General features: G+C 53.3%; 1 protein-coding gene across 2 annotated transcripts in view; it reads right to left on the reverse strand.

Annotated features, from left to right (window-relative positions):
* Positions 1-11,755: 11,755 nt before the first annotated feature.
* The window catches only part of LOC149430717 (serine/threonine-protein kinase LMTK1-like), a 71,989-nt gene continuing 59,971 nt past the window's right edge, over positions 11,756-23,773 (reverse strand). Inside the window, exons 10-11 of one of the 2 annotated variants that reach the window (XM_089666062.1) lie at positions 23,096-23,335; positions 11,756-12,123 (exon numbers count right to left, since the gene is read on the reverse strand). In XM_089666062.1, the coding sequence (XP_089522188.1) occupies positions 12,095-12,123; positions 23,096-23,335 (269 nt within the window). In that variant the 3' untranslated portion in view covers positions 11,756-12,094. Of the gene's footprint in view, positions 12,127-23,095; positions 23,336-23,773 lie in introns of both variants that reach the window. The other variant, XM_089666061.1, reaches the window with a different exon arrangement.

Below are 23,773 nucleotides of genomic sequence, written 5' to 3' on the forward strand. Positions count from 1 at the left end.
TAAAGAGAGAATGGCCTTATATCTTCTTTCCCCCATGTGTACGGGACAGACTGCTCTGATTTATTTATTTTTTAATATATAAACCTCCAACAATTACGCCGGATACAAATGTCACAAGGACAGGAAATCAGGGAAGTCTCCTGTATGGGGGATGCAGTGTTTAAGGGATCCAACACAATCTCACAATACTAACAATGTGTCCCTGCTGGAGAGAAGGAAGATCGACCCAAAATGGACACCGACCGCAATACAAATGACAGAGCCTCTTCACACGTCATCGCGTTATACAGAATGAAAAGGTTTGGCCTTGGCTTGGCTGTAGGGAACCCCTTTGCTGTATCCCTCTCCCAGCTCTGTCAGGGGGGATAGAACTCCTACCCAGATCTTCCTGAATGTGGCTGCTGGTCTCCTCTGGCCCCCAGAATCCACGCAGGAGCCTCTGGCCCCCAGAATCCATGCAGGAGCCTCTGGCCATGTTGTCGCCATTTATATTCTGATACATTTTCTGTAGAATGTTAGGATTGTTCTGCTGCTTCCAGGTGTCAGCTGTAACTGCCAAATATCTAAACCTGCACACTGCTTGTCTGTAAACTGAAAGCTGTCGGAGCGCCAGATAGGCCCCAACGGGGGGCGGCAGCTCCACCGCTTTCCTGGATTGAATCGGTGAATATTTTATGTATATTGTAAATTATAAATAAATTATCTTAATGTATCAGAAGGTTGTTTGTTTATTTATCACCACAAGAATAAGTATTTCTGGACTTCACTTCCAGGTCTGAAGGCCGGCTCTGGGTAGGTAGTAAATCTCCCTCTGCTGAGATTTCCTGGTGGTAGGTTTTGTCCCTACTCCGCCCCCGTAGGGGCACATTGGAGGTCATCACGCTAACATAGAGCTTTGTATTGGCTGAGGCCGCTGGGGAAAACTAGAATTCCTGGAGATCTCGGCATCGGGCGTCCGAAGAGGTGGAGGAAAATTCCTGGAGATCTCAGCATCGGGCGTCTGAAGAGCTGGAGGAGACTTCCTGGAGATCTCGGCATCGGGTGTCTGAAGAGCTGGAGGAGACTTCCTGGAGATCTCGGCATCGGGTGTCTGAAGAGCTGGAGGAGACTGCCTGGAGATCTCGGCATCGGGTGTCTGAAGAGCTGGAGGAGACTTCCTGGAGATCTCGGCATCGGACGTCCACCAAGCTGGAGGAGACTTCCTGGAGATCTCTGCATCAGGTGTCTGAAGAGCTGGAGGAAAATTCCTGGAGATCTCGGCATCGGGCAACTGAAGAGGTGGAGGAGACTTCCTGGAGATCTCGGCATCGGGCGTCCGAAGAGCTGGAGGAGACTTCCTGGAGATCTTGGCATCGGGCGTCCGAAGAGCTGGAGGAGACTTCCTGGAGATCTCGGCATCGGGCGTCCGAAGAGCTGGAGGAGACTTCCTGGAGATCTCGGCATCGGACGTCCACCAAGCTGGAGGAGACTTCCTGGAGATCTCTGCATCAGGTGTCTGAAGAGCTAGAGGAGACTTCCTGGAGATCTCGGCATCGGGCAACCGAAGAGCTGGAGGAGACTTCCTGGAGATCTCGGCATCGGGCAACCGAAGAGCTGGAGGAGACTTCCTAGAGATCTCGGCATCGGGCGTCCGAAGAGCTGGAGGAGACCCAACAGCTAGTGGAGGTCAGTGTAGTAGTAGTAGTAGCAGCAGCTAGTGGAGGTCAGTGTCTTAGCGGCAGCTTGCGGAGGTTAGCGTCATAGCGGCAGCCGGTGGAGGTCAGTGTAGTAGCTGCAGCAGCAGCTAGTGGAGGTCAGCGTTGTAGCGGCAGCTGGCGGAGGTCAGTGTAGTAGCAGCAGCTGGTGGAGGTCAGCGTCGTAGCGGCAGCTGGTGGAGGTCAGCGTCGTAGCGGCAGCTAGTGGAGGTCAGCGTCGTAGCGGCAGCTGGCAGAGGTCAGCGTCGTCGTAGTAGTAGTAGCAGCAGCAGCTAGTGGAGGTTAGTGTCGTAGTAGCAGCTGGCGGAGATCAGTGTAGTATTAGTAGCAGCAGCAGCTGGCGGAGGTCAGTGTAGTAGTAGTAGCAGCAGCTGGCGGAGGTCAGTGTAGTAGTAGTAGCAGCAGCAGCAGCTGGCGGAGGTCAGTGTAGTAGTAGTAGTAGTAGTAGCAGCAGCTGGCGGAGGTCAGTGTAGTAGTAGTAGTAGTAGCAGCAGCAGCAGCAGCAGCAGCTGGCGGAGGTCAGTGTAGTAGTAGTAGCAGCAGCTGGCGGAGGTCAGTGTAGTAGTAGTAGTAGCAGCAGCAGCAGCAGCTGGCGGAGGTCAGTGTAGTAGTAGTAGTAGTAGTAGTAGTAGCAGCAGCTGGCGGAGGTCAGTGTAGTAGTAGTAGTAGTAGTAGTAGCAGCAGCAGCAGGCGGAGGTCAGTGTAGTAGTAGTAGTAGTAGCAGCAGTAGCAGCAGCAACTACTGTGATTTCCAGCTCCCTGGGTCATTGGCCAGGTATGGGATATACAGAGGGATATCGGACTGTGCGAGTGAACGGTACAAATCTGGAAATTAAATTTCTGCACCTCCGTCACCTGTGGGTGAGATTCTCCCTCTTTTAGATGTTGGGTTTGCTCTTCCAATGATGATCATTATTACTGACAGTTGTCACCGAAACAGGAACTTTCTTTCTAGGAAGGACCCCTGTCCTGGTGACAACGGTCTTCTGTCCCCAGAAAGGGAAATCTTGATGGTCAGAAGAACACTTGACATCTCAAGCTGCATCTTTCTAGTGGTCAGTGCCCTCCTGGATGGAGAAAACGAGGAGGACAACTTTGCCAATGATCTATTACTAGTGCCCTTCACTTGGATCTCATACGGTTCTGTGGTCCACTTGGATCTCATACGGTTCTGTGGTCCACGTGTCTGACACCGGTACAGAAAGTAGGGGAAGCGGTTTTCATGGGGACAACATGGCAAAGACCACAATAAAGTGTGAGGTTTCCTTCCTACTACAGTCGGGAATTTTGGACTCCATTGAGGAACACGTCATGTAGTGCCACGTTGTGCTGCTGCCTGCTGGAGGATTGAACTCTCCCAAATAAAAGCATTTGTAGGCCAGCCCAGGAGAATGGCTTCTTTACCCAGCACGGTGGAGTGGGCCTGTGTCCCTCAAGAGAATTCAAGAAAGCTGGACAGTCTGAACCCACTAAGGGGTGGAACTATAACAAAATCCCATTGGTTCCTCTCTTGCTTGCCATGTTTGTTGTGCTTTTTCCTCCCCAATCTCTGGTAGAATAGGCAGCAAACAAGGGACACATGGGGGATGGTGGTGGCCCAAAAGTTCTTATAAGGTAAGACCAACTGCTCCCATCTGCCTGCTTGAGGGTCAAGAAATGGCTCTAGCTCAGGACATTCACCTGCCAAGGTAAGGAGACTCACCTGGTCAAAACCTTAAATTGACTGAAACCACAACCTGCACCGGGTGTAAGGACTCCTAAATCCAGCAGAGAACCCAAACTTCGATCCCAGGAAGGCTGCAGTCTGAAGCGGTAGGTGCATAAAAACACCTCAATCAGGAGCACAACTTCCGGGAGAAGAACATTAGGACCCAACTATAAACTGGTGAGGTGGGCTACAACCCTGATATAAGTGACACACTCCAGTCATGTAGAAGCCCAGAGAGGAACCTGCTGAGAATGTATCTTACCTAAACTTGAGTTCAAGCGTCACGGGGCTAAGCCAGGATCTGAGAAAGGAGACTTCTGAGGACAGCAAAGCATGTAAGCCTGAGCGAACATAGAACAGGAAACCGTTCCAGAAAGACCTTCACAACTCTAAAGATTGGCCAAGGAAGAAAGGTCTCTGTGGACAGGTTCCACCAAGTCCTTAACACATTCCTGGTTGCAGATGGAGGATACCTGCAGGAGGAGATTAGTTTGTTCCATCTGCAGTCAGCCCAGGGAGGCATGGGGACATGTTGACTGCCTCTCTTGTTCGGCTGGTTACAACAAGCGGTGCAAAAGACAGTCAACATGTTTCAGGGCCGGGAGAAACGGCACAAACGTAAATGGGCTCAAAACGTCTCCTGCCAGCAGAGAATGCTATAACCAAGTCGGTGTTGGAGTTCACAGCAGACGTGGCACCTTTGTTGGTCCTGCTTGTTGGAACCCCGAGACCAATAAAGACTTTGGATGCCTAAGGATTTGTCATTTGGCCTTCTCATAACCTATTATACTTGGATTTCTCCACTTGGATGAATGTCCTCTCGGGGGAGGGGGGGGGGTCCTGTCTTTGTGGTGAGCTACCTGTGAAAATGTGCGCCCAGCACCCTCTACCAATAAGAAGGTCATTGTGGCCCTCAGAGATGAGGTGAACAATGTATAGCGAGTGATGCAAGGACTAGCAATGATATGGAATAAATAATAATGTTCATAAACAAATAGAAAAGTCTTTTTGGAAGTCTCCGCCCAAAGATTGGCGCAAATTAGCGGCAAAGCCAACTCTGTATGCAAGAACAAAAGGAAAGAAACCTGAGGCGCCATCTAAGTGCAGTCATTATATCCATGGTGAACGGTAAAGGATAGAAAACACTCACAAGAGTAATACAAGAGAAAAGCTCATCTGTGTGTGAGAGGGATGAACGTTCCTCACCGTCCTGCAGGCACCACGGGTGGTCTGGAGGATGTATGCTGGGCTGATGTGTGAATCCACAATGGAGGTCCGTCCTGTAGAGTAATGGTGCTGTGAAGCTGATCCAGCGGCATCTGTATTGGCCAATTGAAGGAGCTCAGAGCACATAGCCTGCTTGTCCCATGTTTGTGCCTCCTGATCGGACTGACCCTCCGCCTGTCCCGGTGACGTCACTTTCACCGGTGCGCTCCAAGCTGGTGGTAGGTCTCTTCCTGTACGGACGCGGCTGGATCAGCTTCACAGCACCATTACTCTACAGGACGGACCTCCATTGTGGCTTCACACATCTCCATCAGCCCAGCATACATCCCCCAGGCCACCCGTGGTGCCTGCAGGACGTTGAGGAACGTTCATCCCTCTCACTCACAGATGAGCTTTTTTTTTTTATTACTCTTTTGAGTGTTTTTTATCCTGTGGGAGGGGCCCGGCAAGCTCCACCCATTACAGGCTGCCTGCAGTGGACGGAGACCAGACCAGTCCCCCTGTACAAGGAGAGAGAGCAGACCTGTAGGAGGGACTCGGCAGGCTCCACCCACCACCCAAGACCATTCCCCTGCACAAGGAGAGAGAGCAGACCAGTGGGAGGGGCTCAGCAGGCTCCACCCACCACCCAAGACCAGTTCCCTGTGCAATGAGAGAGAGCAGACCTGTGGGAGGGGCTCGGCAGGCTCCACCCACCACCCAAGACCATTCCCCTGCACAAGGAGAGAGAGCAGACCAGTGGGAGGGGCTCAGCAGGCTCCACCCACCACCCAAGACCAGTTCCCTGTGCAATGAGAGAGAGCAGACCTGTGACAGGGGCCCAGCAGGTTCCACCCACCACCCAAGACCAGCCCCCTGCACAAGGAAAGAGAGCAGACCTGTGGGAGGGGCTCGGCAGGCTCCACCCACCACCCAAGACCATTCCCCTGCACAAGGAGAGAGAGCAGACCTGTAGGAGGGACTCGGCAGGCTCCACCCACCACCTAAGACCATTCCCCTGCACAAGGAGAGAGAGCAGACCAGTGGGAGGGGCTCAGCAGGCTCCACCCACCACCCAAGACCAGTTCCCTGTGCAATGAGAGAGCAGACCTGTGGGAGGGGCTCGGCAGGCTCCACCCACCACCCAAGACCAGTCCCCTGCACAAGGAAAGAGGGCAGCAGTGAGCGGTCTCCCCTGGATGATGGCCCAGCTCTGACAGAAATACGGGAAGAGATTCCAGAAGACCCCGGCCGATGGATTTAGAGAACGTTCGGCCCGGAGTTCAGCTTTAAAGTCGGTTTTCTTCCCATTATTTTACAACTTGGACAGGGATGAGGAAGAAGCATGGAGCTATAAAAGCCTGCCTGCTGCCAGAGGGTCCAACCCTTCCCTGCTCCGCCACTTCCTCTGACTTCCTGTTGTGTCTCTTCCACAGGAAGTGGGGGGAAATCTCCCCAGCGGGGACACAGCCACCCATAAGAACCCGACGGGGGTTCAAACCTCCCCCCACTCAAAAAATGGCCCCAAACTAAAACACGGTTTTCGATGCCCCTCCTCCCCCCATGACCTCAATAGCCCACATTTGTACCAAACAACTTGCACCAATCATATGGCGGTTATCATAAAAAATAAACCATTTATACGCCGGCCCTCAGAATGCCCGCGGGGACAGGACACGGCTATGTACATACACGGGGCCCTCTGCGGGGACAGGACACGGCTACGTACACACACGGGGCCCTCTGCGGGGACAGGACACGGCTACGTACACACACGGGGCCCTCTGCGGGGACAGGACATGGCTATGTACATACAAGGGGCCCTCCGCGGGGACAGGACACGGCTACGTACATACACGGGGCCCTCTGCTGGGACAGGACACGGCTATGTACATACACTGGGCCCTCTGCGGGGACAGGACATGGCTATGTACATACACGGGGCCCTCAGAGTGCCCGTGGGGACAGGACACGGCTATGTACATACACGGGGCCCTCAGAACCCCCGCGGGGACAGGACACGGCTATGTACATACACGGGGCCCTCTGCGGGGACAGGACACGGCTACGTACATACACGGGGCCCTCTGCGGGGACAGGACACGGCTATGTACATACACGGGGCCCTCTGCGGGGACAGGACACGGCTACGTACATACACGGGGCCCTCTGCTGGGACAGGACATGGCTATGTACATACACGGGGCCCTCTGCGGGGACAGGACATGGCTATGTACATACACGGGGCCCTCAGAACGCCCGCGGGGACAGGACACAGCTACGTACATACACGGGGCCCTCCGCTGGGACAGGACACGGCTATGTACATACACAGGGCCCTCTGCGGGGACAGGACATGGCTACTTACATACACGGGGCCCTCAGAACACCCGTGGGGACAGGACACGGCTATGTACATACACGGGGCCCTCAGAGTGCCCGCGGGGACAGGACACGGCTATGTACATACACGGGGCCCTCTGCGGGGACAGGACACGGCTACGTACATACACGGGGCCCTCCGCGGGGACAGGACACGGCTGTGTACATACACGGGGCCCTCTGCGGGGACAGGACACGGCTACGTACATACACGGGGCCCTCCGCGGGGACAGGACACGGCTGTGTACATACACGGGGCCCTCTGCGGGGACAGGACACGGCTGTGTACATACACGGGGCCCTCTGCGGGGACAGGACACGGCTGTGTACATACACGGGGCCCTCTGCTGGGACAGGACACGGCTACGTACATACACGGGGCCCTCCGCGGGGACAGGACACGGCTGTGTACATACACGGGGCCCTCTGCGGGGACAGGACACGGCTACGTACATACACGGGGCCCTCTGCGGGGACAGGACACGGCTACGTACATACACGGGGCCCTCCGCGGGGACAGGACACGGCTGTGTACATACACGGGGTCCTCTGCGGGGACAGGACACGGCTACGTACATACACGGGGCCCTCCGCGGGGACAGGACACGGCTGTGTACATACACGGGGCCCTCCGCGGGGACAGGACACGGCTGTGTACATACACGGGGCCCTCTGCGGGGACAGGACACGGCTATGTACATACACGGGGCCCTCTGCGGGGACAGGACATGGCTATGTACATACACGGGGCCCTCAGAGTGCCCGCGGGGACAGGACACGGCTATGTACATACACGGGGCCCTCTGCTGGGACAGGACACGGCTATGTACATACACGGGGCCCTCTGCGGGGACAGGACACGGCTGTGTACATACACGGGGCCCTCGGCAGTGACCCACCACCAGCTCACACTTGGTAAAGAGTTCATTTATCGATACAAAATATAAATATTTCTCATCCACCTCTATAGACTCTGATAGACACGGCTAGCAATACATCAGCAGGTAATATGGAGAGTAACAATGTCCTCCGAACGTTCGATGATCCAAGATCGGCTCTGCACCAGGCCTGTGTGTATACATCCAGCCCTGTAGAGGGCGACGGCGCTGATGGTTGTCCACAGGTCATGTGACGTCCCATTGTGTCTGCCAACCCCCGAGGGACTTCCTCCGAGGGCAAAGTGGCAGGAGATTGTCCCCAGTCCCACAAATCCGCGTATGGCAGGAGGGTGGTCCGAGGCAAGCGCCATCTACGCCACGGATGCTGGAGGAATCTGTCCATGATGAACGGCCAGGCGGGGGTCACCTCAAATCTTAAGCGCGGGGGGGGGCTGGGCCCTTCAGTGTACAGGAGAGGTGCATCCAGGTCGAGCAGAAGCGGCAGACGGCCCCGAGACGATTAACAGGAGCGGTTTGTCTTCAGTGTAAAAACAAAGAAAGGTTTCGCCAGTGCATCGGTTAAGACCCGCCCCCTCGGAGCTATTTAAAGTGTACCTGTCATGAGTGCAAGCACTGTGTGCCTCCAACTGCCAAGTACATGTGCACAGGTATGAACCCTCGCTCCGCCGCAGGTCTAGGCTAGGGGGAGAGGGGCGTCTTTTCTTTGCTTGCCCTTAACCAATAGGACAAAGGGGTGGGCGTGGGATGGTCCTGGGTTGGGTGTGGGATGGCCCTGGGGTGGGCGTGGGATCACCTTGGGGTGGGCGTGGAATGACCTTGGGGTGGGCGTGGGATGGTCCTGGGTTGGGTGTGGGATGGCCCCGAGTTTGGTGTTCGATGGCCCTGGGGTGGGCGTGGGATGGTCCTGGGTTGGGTGTGGGATGGTCCTGGGTTGGGTGTGGGATGGCCCTGGGGTGGGCGTGGGATCACCTTGGGGTGGGCGTGGAATGACCTTGGGGTGGGCGGGGAATGACCTTGGGGTGGGCGTGGGATGGTCCTGGGTTGGGTGTGGGATGGCCCTGGGGTGGGCGTGGGATCACCTTGGGGTGGGCGTGGGATGGTCCTGGGTTGGGTGTGGGATGGCCCTGGGGTGGGCGTGGGATGGTCCTGGGTTGGGTGTGGGATGGCCTTGGGGTGGGCGTGGAATGGCCCTGGGGTGGGCGTGGGATGGCCTTGGGGTAGGATGGTCCTGGGGTGGGCGTGGGATGACCCTGGGATGGGCGTGGGGTGGGCGTGGGATGACCCTAGGGTGGGTGTGGGATGGCCCTGTGGTGGGCATGGGATGGCATTGGGGTGGGCGTGGGATGACCTTGGGGTGGACGTGGGATGACCCTGGGGTGGGCGTGGGATGGCATTGGGGTGGGCGTGGGATGACCTTGGGGTGGGCGTGGGCTGATATGAGGGGTTTGAGGCCCAAGGCAAGGAAGATAGGTAAAAACCCCACAAATATTCTTTGGCTCTCAGCTCATTTCTACTGGCTGAAGAGGGCTTTGTGAGGGCGGAGCCGTTTTTTGGGAGAGAAAAAAGAAAAAGCTTTGATCAGCCCCATATATATAAATATATATATCTGATACTGAACAGCTTTCTATAGCAGCATCTCCCCTCCCCCGCTCCATCAGTCCGTGTTCAGTGTATGGACTTCACACAGCTCACCAATAGAAGTTACCGAGCTGAGAATTCGGGATCATCATGCCCCTCCTCCCCTGCGGGGAACATTGGGGGCTGTGCCAGGCCAGAACTACTACACAGCTCTGCATCAGCTACAGGGTGGGGGGTCCAGGCCTCACACAGCCCTTGGCCTCCCATCACATGTGGGGGGGTCCAGGCCTCATACAGCCCTTGGCCTCCCATCACATGTGGGGGGTCCAGGCCTCATACAGCCCTTGGCCTCCCATCACATGTGGGGGGGTCCAGGCCTCATACAGCCCTTGGCCTCCCATCACATGTGGGGGGTCCAGGCCTCATACAGCCCTTGGCCTCCTATCACATGTGGGGGGTCCAGGCCTCATACAGCCCTTGGCCTCCCATCACATGTGAGGGGTCCAGCACAGCCCTTGACATACCACTCATTCCTTAAAAAAAAAAGGATGATGGGGGGGAGGTAACAGAGTGCCCAGACATGAAATGTGAGGGATTCCCCGGGGCCACAGTGCGGCTCTGCTGACAGGTACACTTTACTGCCTCTCTAGGAGTAATGCCTTTATAAATGGATATATATATATATAGAGCTATATACAGAGAACACGCATACAGATGTGTCTACATACACACGCACATAGGATGTTCCCACATGCATATTGGACTGCCCCCCGTCAACATACATGCATAGGACCGCCCCCCACCAACATACACACATAGGACCGCCCCCCGCCAACATACACACATAGGACCGCCCCCCACCAACATACACACATAGGACCGACAACATACACACATAGGACCGCCCCCACACCAACATACACACATAGGACCACCCCCCGCCAACATACACGCATAGGACCGCCCCCCACCAACATACGCACATAGGACCGCCCCCCCACCAACATGCGCACATAGGACCGCCCCCCAACCAACATACACACATAGGACCGACAACATACACACATAGGACCGCCCCCACACCAACATACACACATAGGACCACCCCCCGCCAACATACATGCATAGGACCGCCCCCCACCAACATACACACATAGGACCGACAACATACACACATAGGACCGCCCCCACACCAACATACACACATAGGACCGCCCCCCGCCAACATACACGCATAGGACCGCCCCCCACCAACATACGCACATAGGACCGCCCCCCCACCAACATGCGCACATAGGACCGCCCCCCCACCAACATACACACATAGGACCGTCCCCACCAACATACACACATAGGACCGCCCCCACACCAACATACACGCATAGGACCACCCCCCGCCAACATACGCGCATAGGACCGCCCCCCGCCAACATACGCACATAGGACCGCCCCCACACCAACATACGCACATAGGACCGCCCCCCACCAACATGCGCACATAGGACCGCCCCCCCACCAACATGCGTACATAGGACCGCCCCCCCACCAACATGCGCACATAGGACCGCCCCCCCACCAACATGCGCACATAGGACCGCCCCCCGCCAACATACGCACATAGGACCGCCCCCCGCCAACACACGCACATAGGACCGCCCCCCGCCAACACACGCACATAGGACCGCCAACACACGCACATAGGACCGCCCCCCCCACCAACATACGCACATAGGACCGCCCCCACACCAACATATGCACATAGGACCGCCCCCCCACCAACATGTGCACATAGGACCGCCCCCCGCCAACATTTGCACATAGGATCGCCCTCCACCAACACACGCACATAGGATCATCCCCCGCCAACACACGCACATAGGATCATCCCCCGCCAACACACGCACATAGGACCATCCCCCGCCAACACACGCACATAGGACCGCCCCCACCAACACACGCACATAGGACCGTCCCCCGCCAACATACGCACATAGGACATACGCACATAAGACCGCCCCCACCAACACACGCACATAGGACCATCCCCCGCCAACACACGCACATGGGACCGCCCCCACCAACACACGCACATGGGACCGTCCCCCGCCAACACACGCACATAGGACATCCCCCGCCAACACACGCACATAGGACATCCCCCGCCAACACACGCACATAGGACCGCCCCCATCAACATACGCACATAGGACCGCCCCCGCCAACATACGCACATAGGACCGCCCCCGCCAACACACGCACATAGGACCGCCCCCGCCAACACACGCACATAGGACCGCCCCCGCCAACACACGCACATAGGACCGCCCCCGCCAACACACGCACATAGGACCGCCCCCGCCAACACACGCACATAGGAGAACACTCAAACCTGTAGACACGCCAGGTCAAGTCCAAAAATGTCTCAAGTGCAAATCACAAAAGAAAAGAGCCCCCGGGATCGGAGGGGGTCAGTCCTGCCCGGTGCACACGCTTCGCGGTCGGCGCTCATATCAGGAGGGTGTCCGGGCCGCAGCAGAGAAGTAACAGTACAAAGGTTCTCCATGACCTCCAAATCTGCAGCTTCCATCCTCCAGTCCTGAGAAATCCCCCAAATCCTTCCAGAACCTTCAGATCTTCTCTGTGGGCTGCGAGTCGTCTGCTGGAGAAAAACAAAACACGTCAATCAATCAGCCAATCAATGTAATCAATTCACACAACCCCACCCCACCCTGTCCGTCAGATCAGTGGCATCATCCACTCCCTGAGGGGCCGCAGACCCTGCAACGTTCCTCATCAGAGGGGCGCAGACCCTGCAATGTTCCCCATCAGAGGGGCGCAGACCCTGCAATGTTCCCCATCAGAGTGGAGGAGGACCCTGCAACATTCCCCATCAGAGGGGACGCAGACCCTGCAATGTTCCCCATCAGAGGGGACGCAGACCCTGCAACGTTCCCCATCAGAGGGGCGCAGACCCTGCAACGTTCCCCATCAGAGTGGAGGAGGACCCTGCAACATTCCCCATCAGAGGGGACGCAGACCTTGCAATGTTCCCCATCAGAGGGGACGCAGACCCTGCAACGTTCCCCATCAGAGGGGACGCAGACCCTGCAACGTTCCCCATCAGAGTGGAGGCGGACCCTGCAATGTTCCCCATCAGAGGGGACGCAGACCCTGCGACCTTCCCCATCAGAGTGGAGGCGGACCCTGCAACCTTCCCCATCAGAGTGGAGGCGGACCCTGCAATGTTCCCCATCAGAGGGGATGCAGACCCTGCAATGTTCCCCATCAGAGGGGATGCAGACCCTGCAACGTTCCCCATCAGAGTGGAGGCGGACCTTGCAACGTTCCCCATCAGAGCGGAGGCGGACCCTGCAATGTTCCCCATCAGAGGGGACGCAGACCCTGCAATGTTCCCCATCAGAGGGGATGCAGACCCTGCAACGTTCCCCATCAGAGTGGAGGCGGACCCTGCAACGTTCCCCATCAGAGCGGAGGCGGACCCTGCAACGTTCCCCATCAGAGGGGACGCAGACCTTGCAATGTTCCCCATCAGAGGGGACGCAGACCCTGCAATGTTCCCCATCAGAGGGGACGCAGACCTTGCAATGTTCCCCATCAGAGGGGACGCGGACCTTGCAATGTTCCCCACCAGAGTGGAGGCGGACCCTGCAATGTTCCCCATCAGAGGGGACGCAGACCCTGCAATGTTCCCCATCAGAGCGGAGACGGACCCTGCAATGTTCCCCATCAGAGGGGACGCAGACCCTGCAATGTTCCCCATCAGAGTGGAGGCAGACCCTGCAATGTTCCCCATCAGAGCGGAGGCGGACCCTGCAATGTTCCCCATCAGAGTGGAGGCGGATCCTGCAATGTTCCCCATCAGAGGGGACGCAGACCCTGCAATGTTCCCCATCAGAGTGGAGGCAGACCCTGCAATGTTCCCCATCAGAGCGGAGGCGGACCCTGCAATGTTCCCCATCAGAGTGGAGGCGGATCCTGCAATGTTCCCCATCAGAGGGGACACAGACCTTGCAATGTTCCCCATCAGAACCCCGAGAGTGCCCCGGGTGATTATAATGAACTGGCTCCTCCCATTCAGAATCGCACAGCGCAGGACACGGGGAGACAAACAGATATTTCTTCAGAGCAACAAAAGATAGGAAACTGCTAAACGTTTGTTCTAATCCCTGCGATGTGCATTGATCACCCCGGGGGGAGGGACTTTCCTCCACTTCAGGTTTTCATGCCATCACACACTGTACTGGAGACCCGCTCTGTGGCTGTACAGACGGCTGCGTTCTGCTGGGTTTGTAGTGGCACCTCGCTGGACATTCACTTTCCACAATAATTCGGAACATTGGCCCCAAGTGATTTGTTCACACTGCCACGGGGCCCGCACATTTCTCTGCACTGTAACCCCTGCCCCTCCTGGGGATTCCCCCTCCTGAGGATTCTCCCTCACATGACCTAGAAACTATGGGGGAGGGGGAAGGACAACTTCCACATCTGATTGCATAGGCGATCGCAGCATAAGTGGGAGTGGGAACCTGTCAAATTTTGGAAAACCCCCCTCCCCCCCCTCCAGGTGCCACCCCCCCCCCTCCAGGTGCCAATCCTTAACGTGGAGCGGAGGAGCAATCCTTAGAGCAGAACTTCCCCTTTTGGGCGGAGCTCCCCCTTAATACCAATGTCTCCTCTAATGAGTAAATAAACAATGTATCTTCTTCCCTGCAGAGAAGATGAAGCTCGGGGGCGGGTTCTGATTGGCGATCACATGACTGCGGAGCTGCTCCTCCTGACTCTCCATTGTTCATCAGGAGTGGTCGGCCAATGGAATTCTCTCGGAGCAAATGTGGCGTGTATGCAGGATGACTGTATGTGTTTCATCCCCACCAATGGGGAACCAGCACGGCTCTGGGAGGTGGAAGGAGTACCTGGGGGAAATGCTGCCAAGTCCAGTGAGACCATGCAAACTCCATGCACATGGATTCCATGGAACCGAGGACCCCGGTTCTGCAAGGTGGAAGTGCTGCCCACTAATCCACTGGGTGCTGTAAAGTGGAAGTGCTGCCCACTAATCCACCGGGTGCTGCAAGGTGGAACTGCTGCCCCCTAAGCCACCAGGTGCTGCAAGGTGGAAGTGCTGCCCACTAATCCACTGGGTGCTGCAAAGTGGAAGTGCTGCCCACTAAGCCACCGGGTGCTGCAAAGTGGAACTGCTGCCCCCTAAGCCCCTGGGTGCTGCAAGGTGGAAGTGCTGCCCACTAATCCACCGAGTGCTGCAAGGTGGAACTGCTGCCCACTAAGCCACCAGGTGCTGCAAGGTGGAACTGCTGCCCACTAAGCCACCAGGTGCTGCAAGGTGGAACTGCTGCCCACTAAGCCACCGGGTGCTGCAAGGTGGAACTGCTGCCCACTAAGCCACCAGGAACTGAAAAGTACTGAGTGCCAGAAACAATGTCATCCCCTTTTGTTACATTTCTTGGATACACAGAATATAACTGGATATAACATTTATAGGGAAAGGTGATCCAGGGAATATCCGATTATTGATCCCGGGAATATCCGATTATTGATCCCGGGAATATCCGATTATTGATCCCGGGAATATCCGATTATTGATCCCGGGAATATCCGATTATTGATCCAGGGAAGATCCGATTATTGATCCCGGGAATATCCGATTATTGGTCCCGGGAATATCCGATTATTGATCCAGGGAATATCCGATTATTGATCCAGGGAAGATCCGATTATTGATCCAGGGAAGATCCGATTATTGGTCCCGGGAATATCCGATTATTGATCCAGGGAAGATCCGATTATTGATCCAGGGAATATCCGATTATTGGTCCCGGGAATATCCGATTATTGATCCAGGGAATATCCGATTATTGATCCAGGGAAGATCCGATTATTGATCCAGGGAATATCCGATTATTGATCCCGGGAATATCCGATTATTGATCCCAGGAATATCCGATTATTGATCCCTGGAATATCCGATTATTGATCCGGGGAATATCCGTTTATTGATCCTGGGAATATCCAATTATTGATCCGGGGAATATCCGTTTATTGATCCCGGGAATATCCAATTATTGATCCCGGGAATATCCGATTATTGATCCCGGGAATATCCGATTATTGATCCCGGGAATATCCGATTATTGATCCCGGGAATATCCGATTATTGATCCCGGGAATATCCGATTATTGATCCAGGGAAGATCCGATTATTGATCCCGGGAATATCCGATTATTGGTCCCGGGAATATCCGATTATTGATCCAGGGAATATCCGATTATTGATCCAGGGAAGATCCGATTATTGATCCAGGGAAGATCCGATTATTGGTCCCGGGAATATCCGATTATTGATCCAGGGAAGATCCGATTATTGATCCAGGGAATATCCGATTATTGGTCCCGGGAATATCCGATTATTGATCCAGGGAATATCCGATTATTGATCCAGGGAAGATCCGATTATTGATCCAGGGAATATCCGATTATTGATCCCGGGAATATCCGATTATTGATCCCAGGAATATCCGATTATTGATCCCTGGAATATCCGATTATTGATCCGGGGAATATCCGTTTATTGATCCTGGGAATATCCAATTATTGATCCGGGGAATATCCGTTTATTGATCCCGGGAATATCCAATTATTGATCCCGGGAATATTCGATTATTGATCCCGGGAATATCCGATTATTGGTCCAGGGAATATCCGATTATTGGTCCAGGGAATATCTGATTATTGATCCCAGGAATATCCGATTGCCTCTCGGGGGATCAGGAAGGAATTGTTTTTCCTGCAGGAGCAGATTGGATCGTGCTTTGCTGGGATTTTTTGCCTTCCTCTGGATCATCTGTGGGTGTCGGATTATAAGTTTTTTTTTTTAATGGTTGAACTGGATGGACGTTTGTCTTTTTTCAGACAGACTAACTATGTAACTGTGGAACTATGGATATCTCACACTGATGAGCTCCTGCAGCCCCTTTGCAGCCACTTCCTGTCTACATGCACACAACGAAGGCTGCCTGGCATTTCTCTGGGTGCCGATTTATTGAGTGCCAGTGCTTTAGTCTTCACTGGATGCCCCTGTGACAGGGTGACAACACAGGGGCACAATCGGCAGACCAGGACAGATTTGTAACCATGTAACAGGAAGTGCCTGGACAAGGGGGGGTTATGGCGGGATCTCCGGGGGGTTAATGATTGAAATGTACTTTTGAGAAGACCTGGAGATATGAAAGTTCCTGGATTTGTTTGGGAAGTGTGGCTGCCGTCATACTTGTGACAGAATGATAATCCAATTCAGGCATTATAGAAGAAAGGCAGAGTTTGCAGCGGCTCCTCCGCGGCACTAGGGGGCCCCATTCTGATGAATCCAGGCCGGCTCCAATGCTGCAGATAACAATAATAAGGCCGCCATGCCATGAAATGTGTCTTTTCCAGTTTCACACGATATGAATGTTTGTAGGGCCCCCATGTGATGCGTCGGCGAGGAGCCGCTCCCCCTCCCGCAGTGATGCAGTCGCTCCGCGTGAGCTGCTGGCGAGTCTGTTTTCTGCAAACGTAAAAACCACAAAACGCAGCCGCGCCCAGTCTGAGTCTCCTCTCACTTCCTCACAGCAAACAAACAGATTCTGACCGACTTCAGCCGCAGGACTCGCCGATCATTCCTTCTCTGACATGGAGGGTGAGAGGGAACACAGGCGAGTCTTAAAGGGTGACTCCACCTAAAACTGTCCTTTCAACTGGAAATCAGAATACAGTCAGGTCCATAAATATTGGGACATCTACACAATTCTAACATTTTTGGCTCTATACACCACAATGGATCTGAAATGAAACGAACAAGATGTGCTTTAACTGCAGACTGTCATCTTTAATTTGAGGGTATTTACATCCAAATCAGGTGAACGGTGTAGGAATTACAACAGTTTGCATATGTGCCTTCCACTTGTTAATGGACCAAAAGTAATGGGACAATTGGCTTCTCAGCTGTTCCATGGCCAGGTGTGTGTTATTCCCTCATTATCCCAATTACAATGAGCAGATAAAAGGTCCAGAGTTCATGTCAAGTGTGCTATTTGCATTTGGAATCTGTTGCTGTCAACTCTCAAGATGAGACCCAAAGAGCTGTCACTATCAGTGAAGCCATCATTAGGCTGAAAAAACAAAACAAACCCATCAGAGAGATAGCAAAAACATTAGGCGTGGCCAAAACAACTGTTTGGAACATTCTTAAAAAGAAGGAACGCACCGGTGAGCTCAGCAACACCAAAAGACCCGGAAGACCACGGAAAACAACTGTGGTGGATGAGCGAAGAATTCTTTCCCTGGTGAAGAAAACACCCTTCACAACAGTTGGCCGGATCAAGAACACCCTCCAGGAGGTAGGTGTATGTGTGTCAAAGTCACCAATCAAGAGAAGACTTCACCAGAGTGAATACAGAGGGTTCACCACAAGATGGAAACCATTGGTGAGCCTCAAACACAGGAAGGCCAGATTAGAGTTTGCCAAACGACATGTAAAAAAGCCTTCACAGTTCTGGAACAACATCCTATGGACAGATGAGACCGACATCAACTTGTACCAGAGTGATGGGAAGAGAAGAGGATGGAGAAGGAACTGCTCATGGTCCTCAGCATACCACCTCATCTGTGATCATGGTGGTGGTAGTGTCATGGCGTGGGCATGTATGGCTGCCAATGGAACTGCTTCTCCTGTATTTATTGATGATGTGACGGCTGACAGAAGCAGCCGGATGAATTGTGAAGTGTTTCGGGAATATTATCGGCTCATATTCAGCCAAATGCTTCACAACTCATTGGACGCTTCACAGTGCAGATGGACAATGACCCAAAGCAGACTGCAAAAGACACCAAAGAAGTGGAATGTTCTGCAATGGCCAATCACCTGACCTGAATCCGATGGAGCATTTCACTTGCTGAAGACAAAACTGAAGGGAAAATGCCCCAAGAACAAGCAGGAACTGAAGACAGTTGCAGTAGAGGCCTGGCAGAGCATCACCAGGGATGACACCCAGCGTCTGCTGATGTCTATGCGTTCCACACTTCAGGCTGTAATTGACTGCAAAGGATTTGAAACCAAGTATTAAAAAGTGAAAGTTTGATTTATGATTGTTACTCTGTCCCATTACTTTTGGTCCCTTAACAAGTGGGAGGCACATAGGCAAACTGTTGTCATTCCTACACCGTTCACCTGATTTGGATGTAAATACCCTCAAATTAAAGCTGACAGTCTGCAGCTAAAGCACATCTTGTTCCTTTCATTTCAAATCCATTGTGGTGTATAGAGCCAAAAATGTTAGAATTGTGTCGACGTCCCAATATTTATGGACCTGACTGTATATCGCAGCTTACCGATCATTAGATGCAGCGGCTGCATTCCTTTTCTTTTCCCCTCTGTTTTCACCTGGTGATCCGGCCAGTAACACACCTCCTGTATTAGAGCGCCCCCACTCTGGAGGAAGGAGCACAGGGGGGCACCTTTGGACAGCAGCATTATCAGTCTTGAGGGGAGGGGAGTGTTAGATGGACTAGCAGATTTAGATATACTAACACATTGAAGCCAAAAGAAAGAAAACCTAAAAAGGAAAAGGAATGCCTAAGAATTGGTAAGCTGCAATATAGAAATGTTTGATTTTAGGTTTAATGCGTTCATCAAAGATAAAAGATGCCCCCGTCTGTACCCCAACGAGTGCGGACCATCTCTATACACTATACGGCCTAAAGTACATGGACCCCCCCAATGATGGAGCTCAGGGGTCCCCAGTGACGGGTCCTGGTAATCCTCCATCATACAAAGACATTGGAGACAATTGTGCTCCTCCAGCCTTGTGGTAACAGTGTGGTGAAGACCCTTTTCTGTCCCCCATGACTGTCCCCTGTGTACAAAGCCAGCTCCATAAAGACATGGATGACCAGTTTGGTGTGGAGGAACTCCAGTGTCCTGTACAGAGCCCTGACCTCAACCCTACTGAACACGTAACCTAGAAAGTTCTCAGAGATACACTCCACAAACAAGTGGAAATCCCTCGTAGAAGAGTGGAGGAATCGGGAATTCTGACCTCAACCTACTACACACCTTTGGGATGAGTTAGAACACCGATGGTGAGCCAGGTCTTCTCATCCAACATCATTACCTGACCTCATAAATGCTCTGCTGAATGACAGGGGTTCTAGCCTTCCTGCACTTACAGCCTCATGGCAACATAGTTACATAGTTAGTCTGGCTGAAAGAAGACAAACATCCATCCAGTCTTGGAAAGGTTCTTTTCATGTCCAACAGGACTGTGATCAAAGCCAGCTCCATAGAAACATGGATGACCAGTTTGGTGTGGAGGAACTCCAGTGTCCTGTACAGAACCCTGACCTCATCCTACTGAACACGTGATCTATAAAATTCTCTTAGATACACTCCACAAACAAATGGAAATCCCTCGTAGAAGAGTGGAGGAATCAAGAATTGTGACCTCAACCTACTACACACCTTTGGGATGAATTGGAATTCTGATGGTGAGCCAGGTCTTCTCATCCAACATCAGTACCTGACCTCATAAATGCTCTTTTGAATGACGGGTTCTAGCCTTCCTGCACTTACAGCCTCATGGCAACAGTCTTGGAAAGGTTCTTTTCAGTTCCAGCATGAGTGTGATCAAAGCCAGCTCCATAAAGACATGGATGACCAGTTTGGTGTGGAGGAACTCAAGTGTCCTGTACAGAGCCCCGACCTCAACCCTACTGAACACGTGACCTTGAAAATTCTCATAGATACACTCCACAATCTTGTGGAAATCCCTCGTAGAAGAGTGGAGGAATCGGGAATTCTGACCTCAACCTACTACAAACCTTTGGGATGAATTGGAATTCTGATGGTGAGGCAGGTCTTCTCATCCAACATCAGTACCTGACCTCACAAGTGGACACAAAGTCCCACAGACACCCTCCAAAATCTTGTGGAGAGTTTTTCCAGAAGGGTGGAGGAGGGTATAACCCCAAAGGAAGTCCAACCCCATATTAATGGCCATGGTTTTGCAATGGGACGTCCAACAAGCTCATACAGGTCTGATGGGTGTTGGAACTCCAGTGTCCTTCACTGACCTTGACCCTACTGAACACCTTTGAGATGGATTAAAGTCCCAATGGTGAGCCAAACCTTCTCATCCTATATGACATCCTTCAAAGCCTTCCCAAAGGAGTGAAGGCTGATATAGCCGTAAAAGGGGGCAACTCCGTATTATTGCCCAAGGGTTTTATAACTGGATGTTCAACATATTCATAGAGATGTGACGGTCAGGTATCCACAACTGCTGAGCTATGCAGTGTAGAGCAGCCTCTCCGACACCCTCAGCTCTCTCATGGTCCATCATTCTCCACCATGGTCAGGCAGAGAACATCTTGACATGTCAAGTCCGCATGCCGGCAATGATGGAAACCAGGAGAGCCGTTATGGAGTCATTACAACTGCCTCCTGTCTACACAACAGCAGCATGGAGTCCCAGGGCCCACCCAACCCACATCTAGAATGAATGGGCCCCTACACCCAGATCCACCGATGTCTCTAATATCATACCCTCCTGCTAACAAGAAAAATACACAATGACTTAGAAAGGGGATCCTCTAGCAGGCACAATAGGTGTTCCTAAACTTCTATACCAGAGGTCTCCAAACTTTCAAAACAAAGGGCCAGTTGTTTTTTAGGGGGGCCGGACTGTGGCCAGTGAGAGTGGAAATTTTCCTGGTATCAGTTGGAGTAAACATCACATTTGGTATTATGTGGAGGAACAGTGCCCCATCATTGGTGTCAGTGGGAAGAATAGTGCCCCATCGTTGGTGTCAGTGGGAGGAATAGTGCCCCATCATTGGTGTCAGTGGGAAGAATAGTGCCCCATCATTGGTGTCAGTGGGAGGAATAGTGCCCCATCGTTGGTGTCAGTGGGAAGAATAGTGCCCCATCGTTGGTGTCAGTGGGAAGAATAGTGCCCCATCATTGGTGTCAGTGGGAGGAATAGTGCCCCATCATTGGTGTCAGTGGGGGGAATAGTGCCCCATCATTGGTATCAGTGTGAGGAATAGTGCCCCATCATTGGTGTCAGTGGGAGGAATAGCGCCCCATCATTGGTGTCAGTGGGAGGAATAGCAACCCATCATTGGTGTCAGTGGGAGGAATAGCGCCCCATCATTGGTGTCAGTGGGAGGAATAGCAACCCATCATTGGTGTCAGTGGGAGGAATAGCAACCCATCATTGGTGTCAGTGGGAGGAATAGCAACCCATCATTGGTGTCAGTGAGAGGAATAGTGCCCCATCATTGGTGTCAGTGGGAGGAATAGCAACCCATCATTGGTGTCAGTGGGAGGAATAGCAACCCATCATTGGTGTCAGTGGGGGGAATAGTGCCCCATCGTTGGTGTCAGTGGGAGGAATGGTGCTCCACCATTGGTGTCAGTGGGAGGAATAGTGCCCCATCATTGGTGTCAGTGGGAGGAATAGTGTCTCATCATTGGTATCAGTGGGAGGAATAGTGCCCCATCATTGGTGTCAGTGGGAGGAATAGTGTCCCATCATTGGTATCAGTGTGAGGAATAGTGTCCCATCATTGGTGTCAGTGGGAGGAATAGTGCCCCATCATTGGTGTCAGTGGGAGGAATAGTGTCCCATCATTGGTGTCAGTGGGAAGAATAGTGCCCCATCGTTGGTATCAGTGGGAGGAATAGTGCCCCATCGTTGGTATCAGTGGGAGGAATAGTGTCCCATCATTGGTGTCAGTGGGAAGAATAGTGCCCCATCATTGATGTCAGTGGTAGGAATAGTGTCCATCATTGGTGTCAGTGGGAGGAATAGTGCCCCATCATTGGTGTCAGTGGGAGGAATAGTGCCCCATCATTGGTGTCAGTGGGAGGAATAGTGTCCATCATTGGTGTCAGTGGGAGGAATAGTGCCCCATCATTGGTGTCAGTGGGAGGAATAGTGCCCCATCATTGGTGTCAGTGGGGGGAATAGTGCCCCATCATTGGTGTCAGTGGGAGGAATAGCGCCCCATCATTGGTGTCAGTGAGAGGAATAGCGCCCCATCATTGGTATCAGTGGGAGGAATAGCGCCCCATCATTGGTGTCAGTGGGAGGAATAGCGCCCCATCATTGGTGTCAGTGGGAGGAATAGCGCCCCATCATTGGTGTCAGTGAGAGGAATAGTGCCTCATCATTGGTATCAGTGGGAGGAATAGCAACCCATCATTGGTGTCAGTGGGAGGAATAGTGCCCCATCATTGGTGTCAGTGGGAGGAATAGTGCCCCATCATTGGTGTCAGTGGGAGGAATAGTGCCCCATCGTTGGTGTCAGTGGGAGGAATGGTGCCCCATCATTGGTGTCAGTGGGAGGAATGGTGTCCCATCGTTGGTGTCAGTGGGGGATTAGTGCCCCATCATTGGTGTCAGTGGGGAGAACACTTCCTCGTATCATTGGGGGGAATATTGCCCCAAGGGCCGGATAAAGGCAGCCAAAGAGCGGCACCCAGCCCACAGGTCACAGTTTGGAGACCCCCGTTCTATAAGAACCCCAGAACATGTAGAGTTGTCTCTCACCTTCCAGCGGTCCCGCGGCATTGTCCGCCACCTGCGTTATGGAGAACCGGGACACGGCAGTTGGAGACACGCTGAACCTGGAGAGTTGAACGGGCAGCGCCGGCTTCTGGACGGGCAGCGGTACGGGCTCCGGGGTACTGGTGGTCACTTCCGTGTTCAGCATCGCTGGTGAGAGTGAGGTGACGAAGGAGCTTTTCACAGGTTTCACAGGCATCTCGCCGTCCCATTCAAAGCTGCCATCTGTCAAGAAGGAAAAATGTCGTGAGCTGGAGATCACAGAACAGGCGAAGATTCGTCCGCGGGTGTCACATGACGAAGAACGATCGACCAGAACCCCTCATCTAGTACTCACATTGTGGTCAGACTAGGCAAGGATGAAGGTGCCGGGCGGATGAAGACTGCAGGCGTACCTCCCCTCCTCCACACCAGGCAGAGACAGCACAGTGTAGGCTTCCACTGTGCAGGATCCACCATGAAGTGCAGAGCTAGTGCTAGGCTTTCATCACTCACATTGTGTTCATATAGGTAAGGATGAGGGTGCCGGGCGGATGAAACCTGCAGGAGCGCCTCCACCCCTCCTTACCGGGCAGAGACAGCACAGCGTAGGCTTCCACTGTGTGGATCCGCCATGAAGTGCAGAACTAGTGCTAGGCTTTCCAATCTCCGCACTTCGTTCAT

This window comes from Staurois parvus, unplaced genomic scaffold (genome assembly GCF_062004578.1).
Source record: "Staurois parvus isolate SC_StPar_1 unplaced genomic scaffold, SC_StPar_1.0 ptg002501l, whole genome shotgun sequence".
Classification (NCBI taxonomy): Eukaryota; Metazoa; Chordata; class Amphibia; order Anura; family Ranidae; genus Staurois; species Staurois parvus.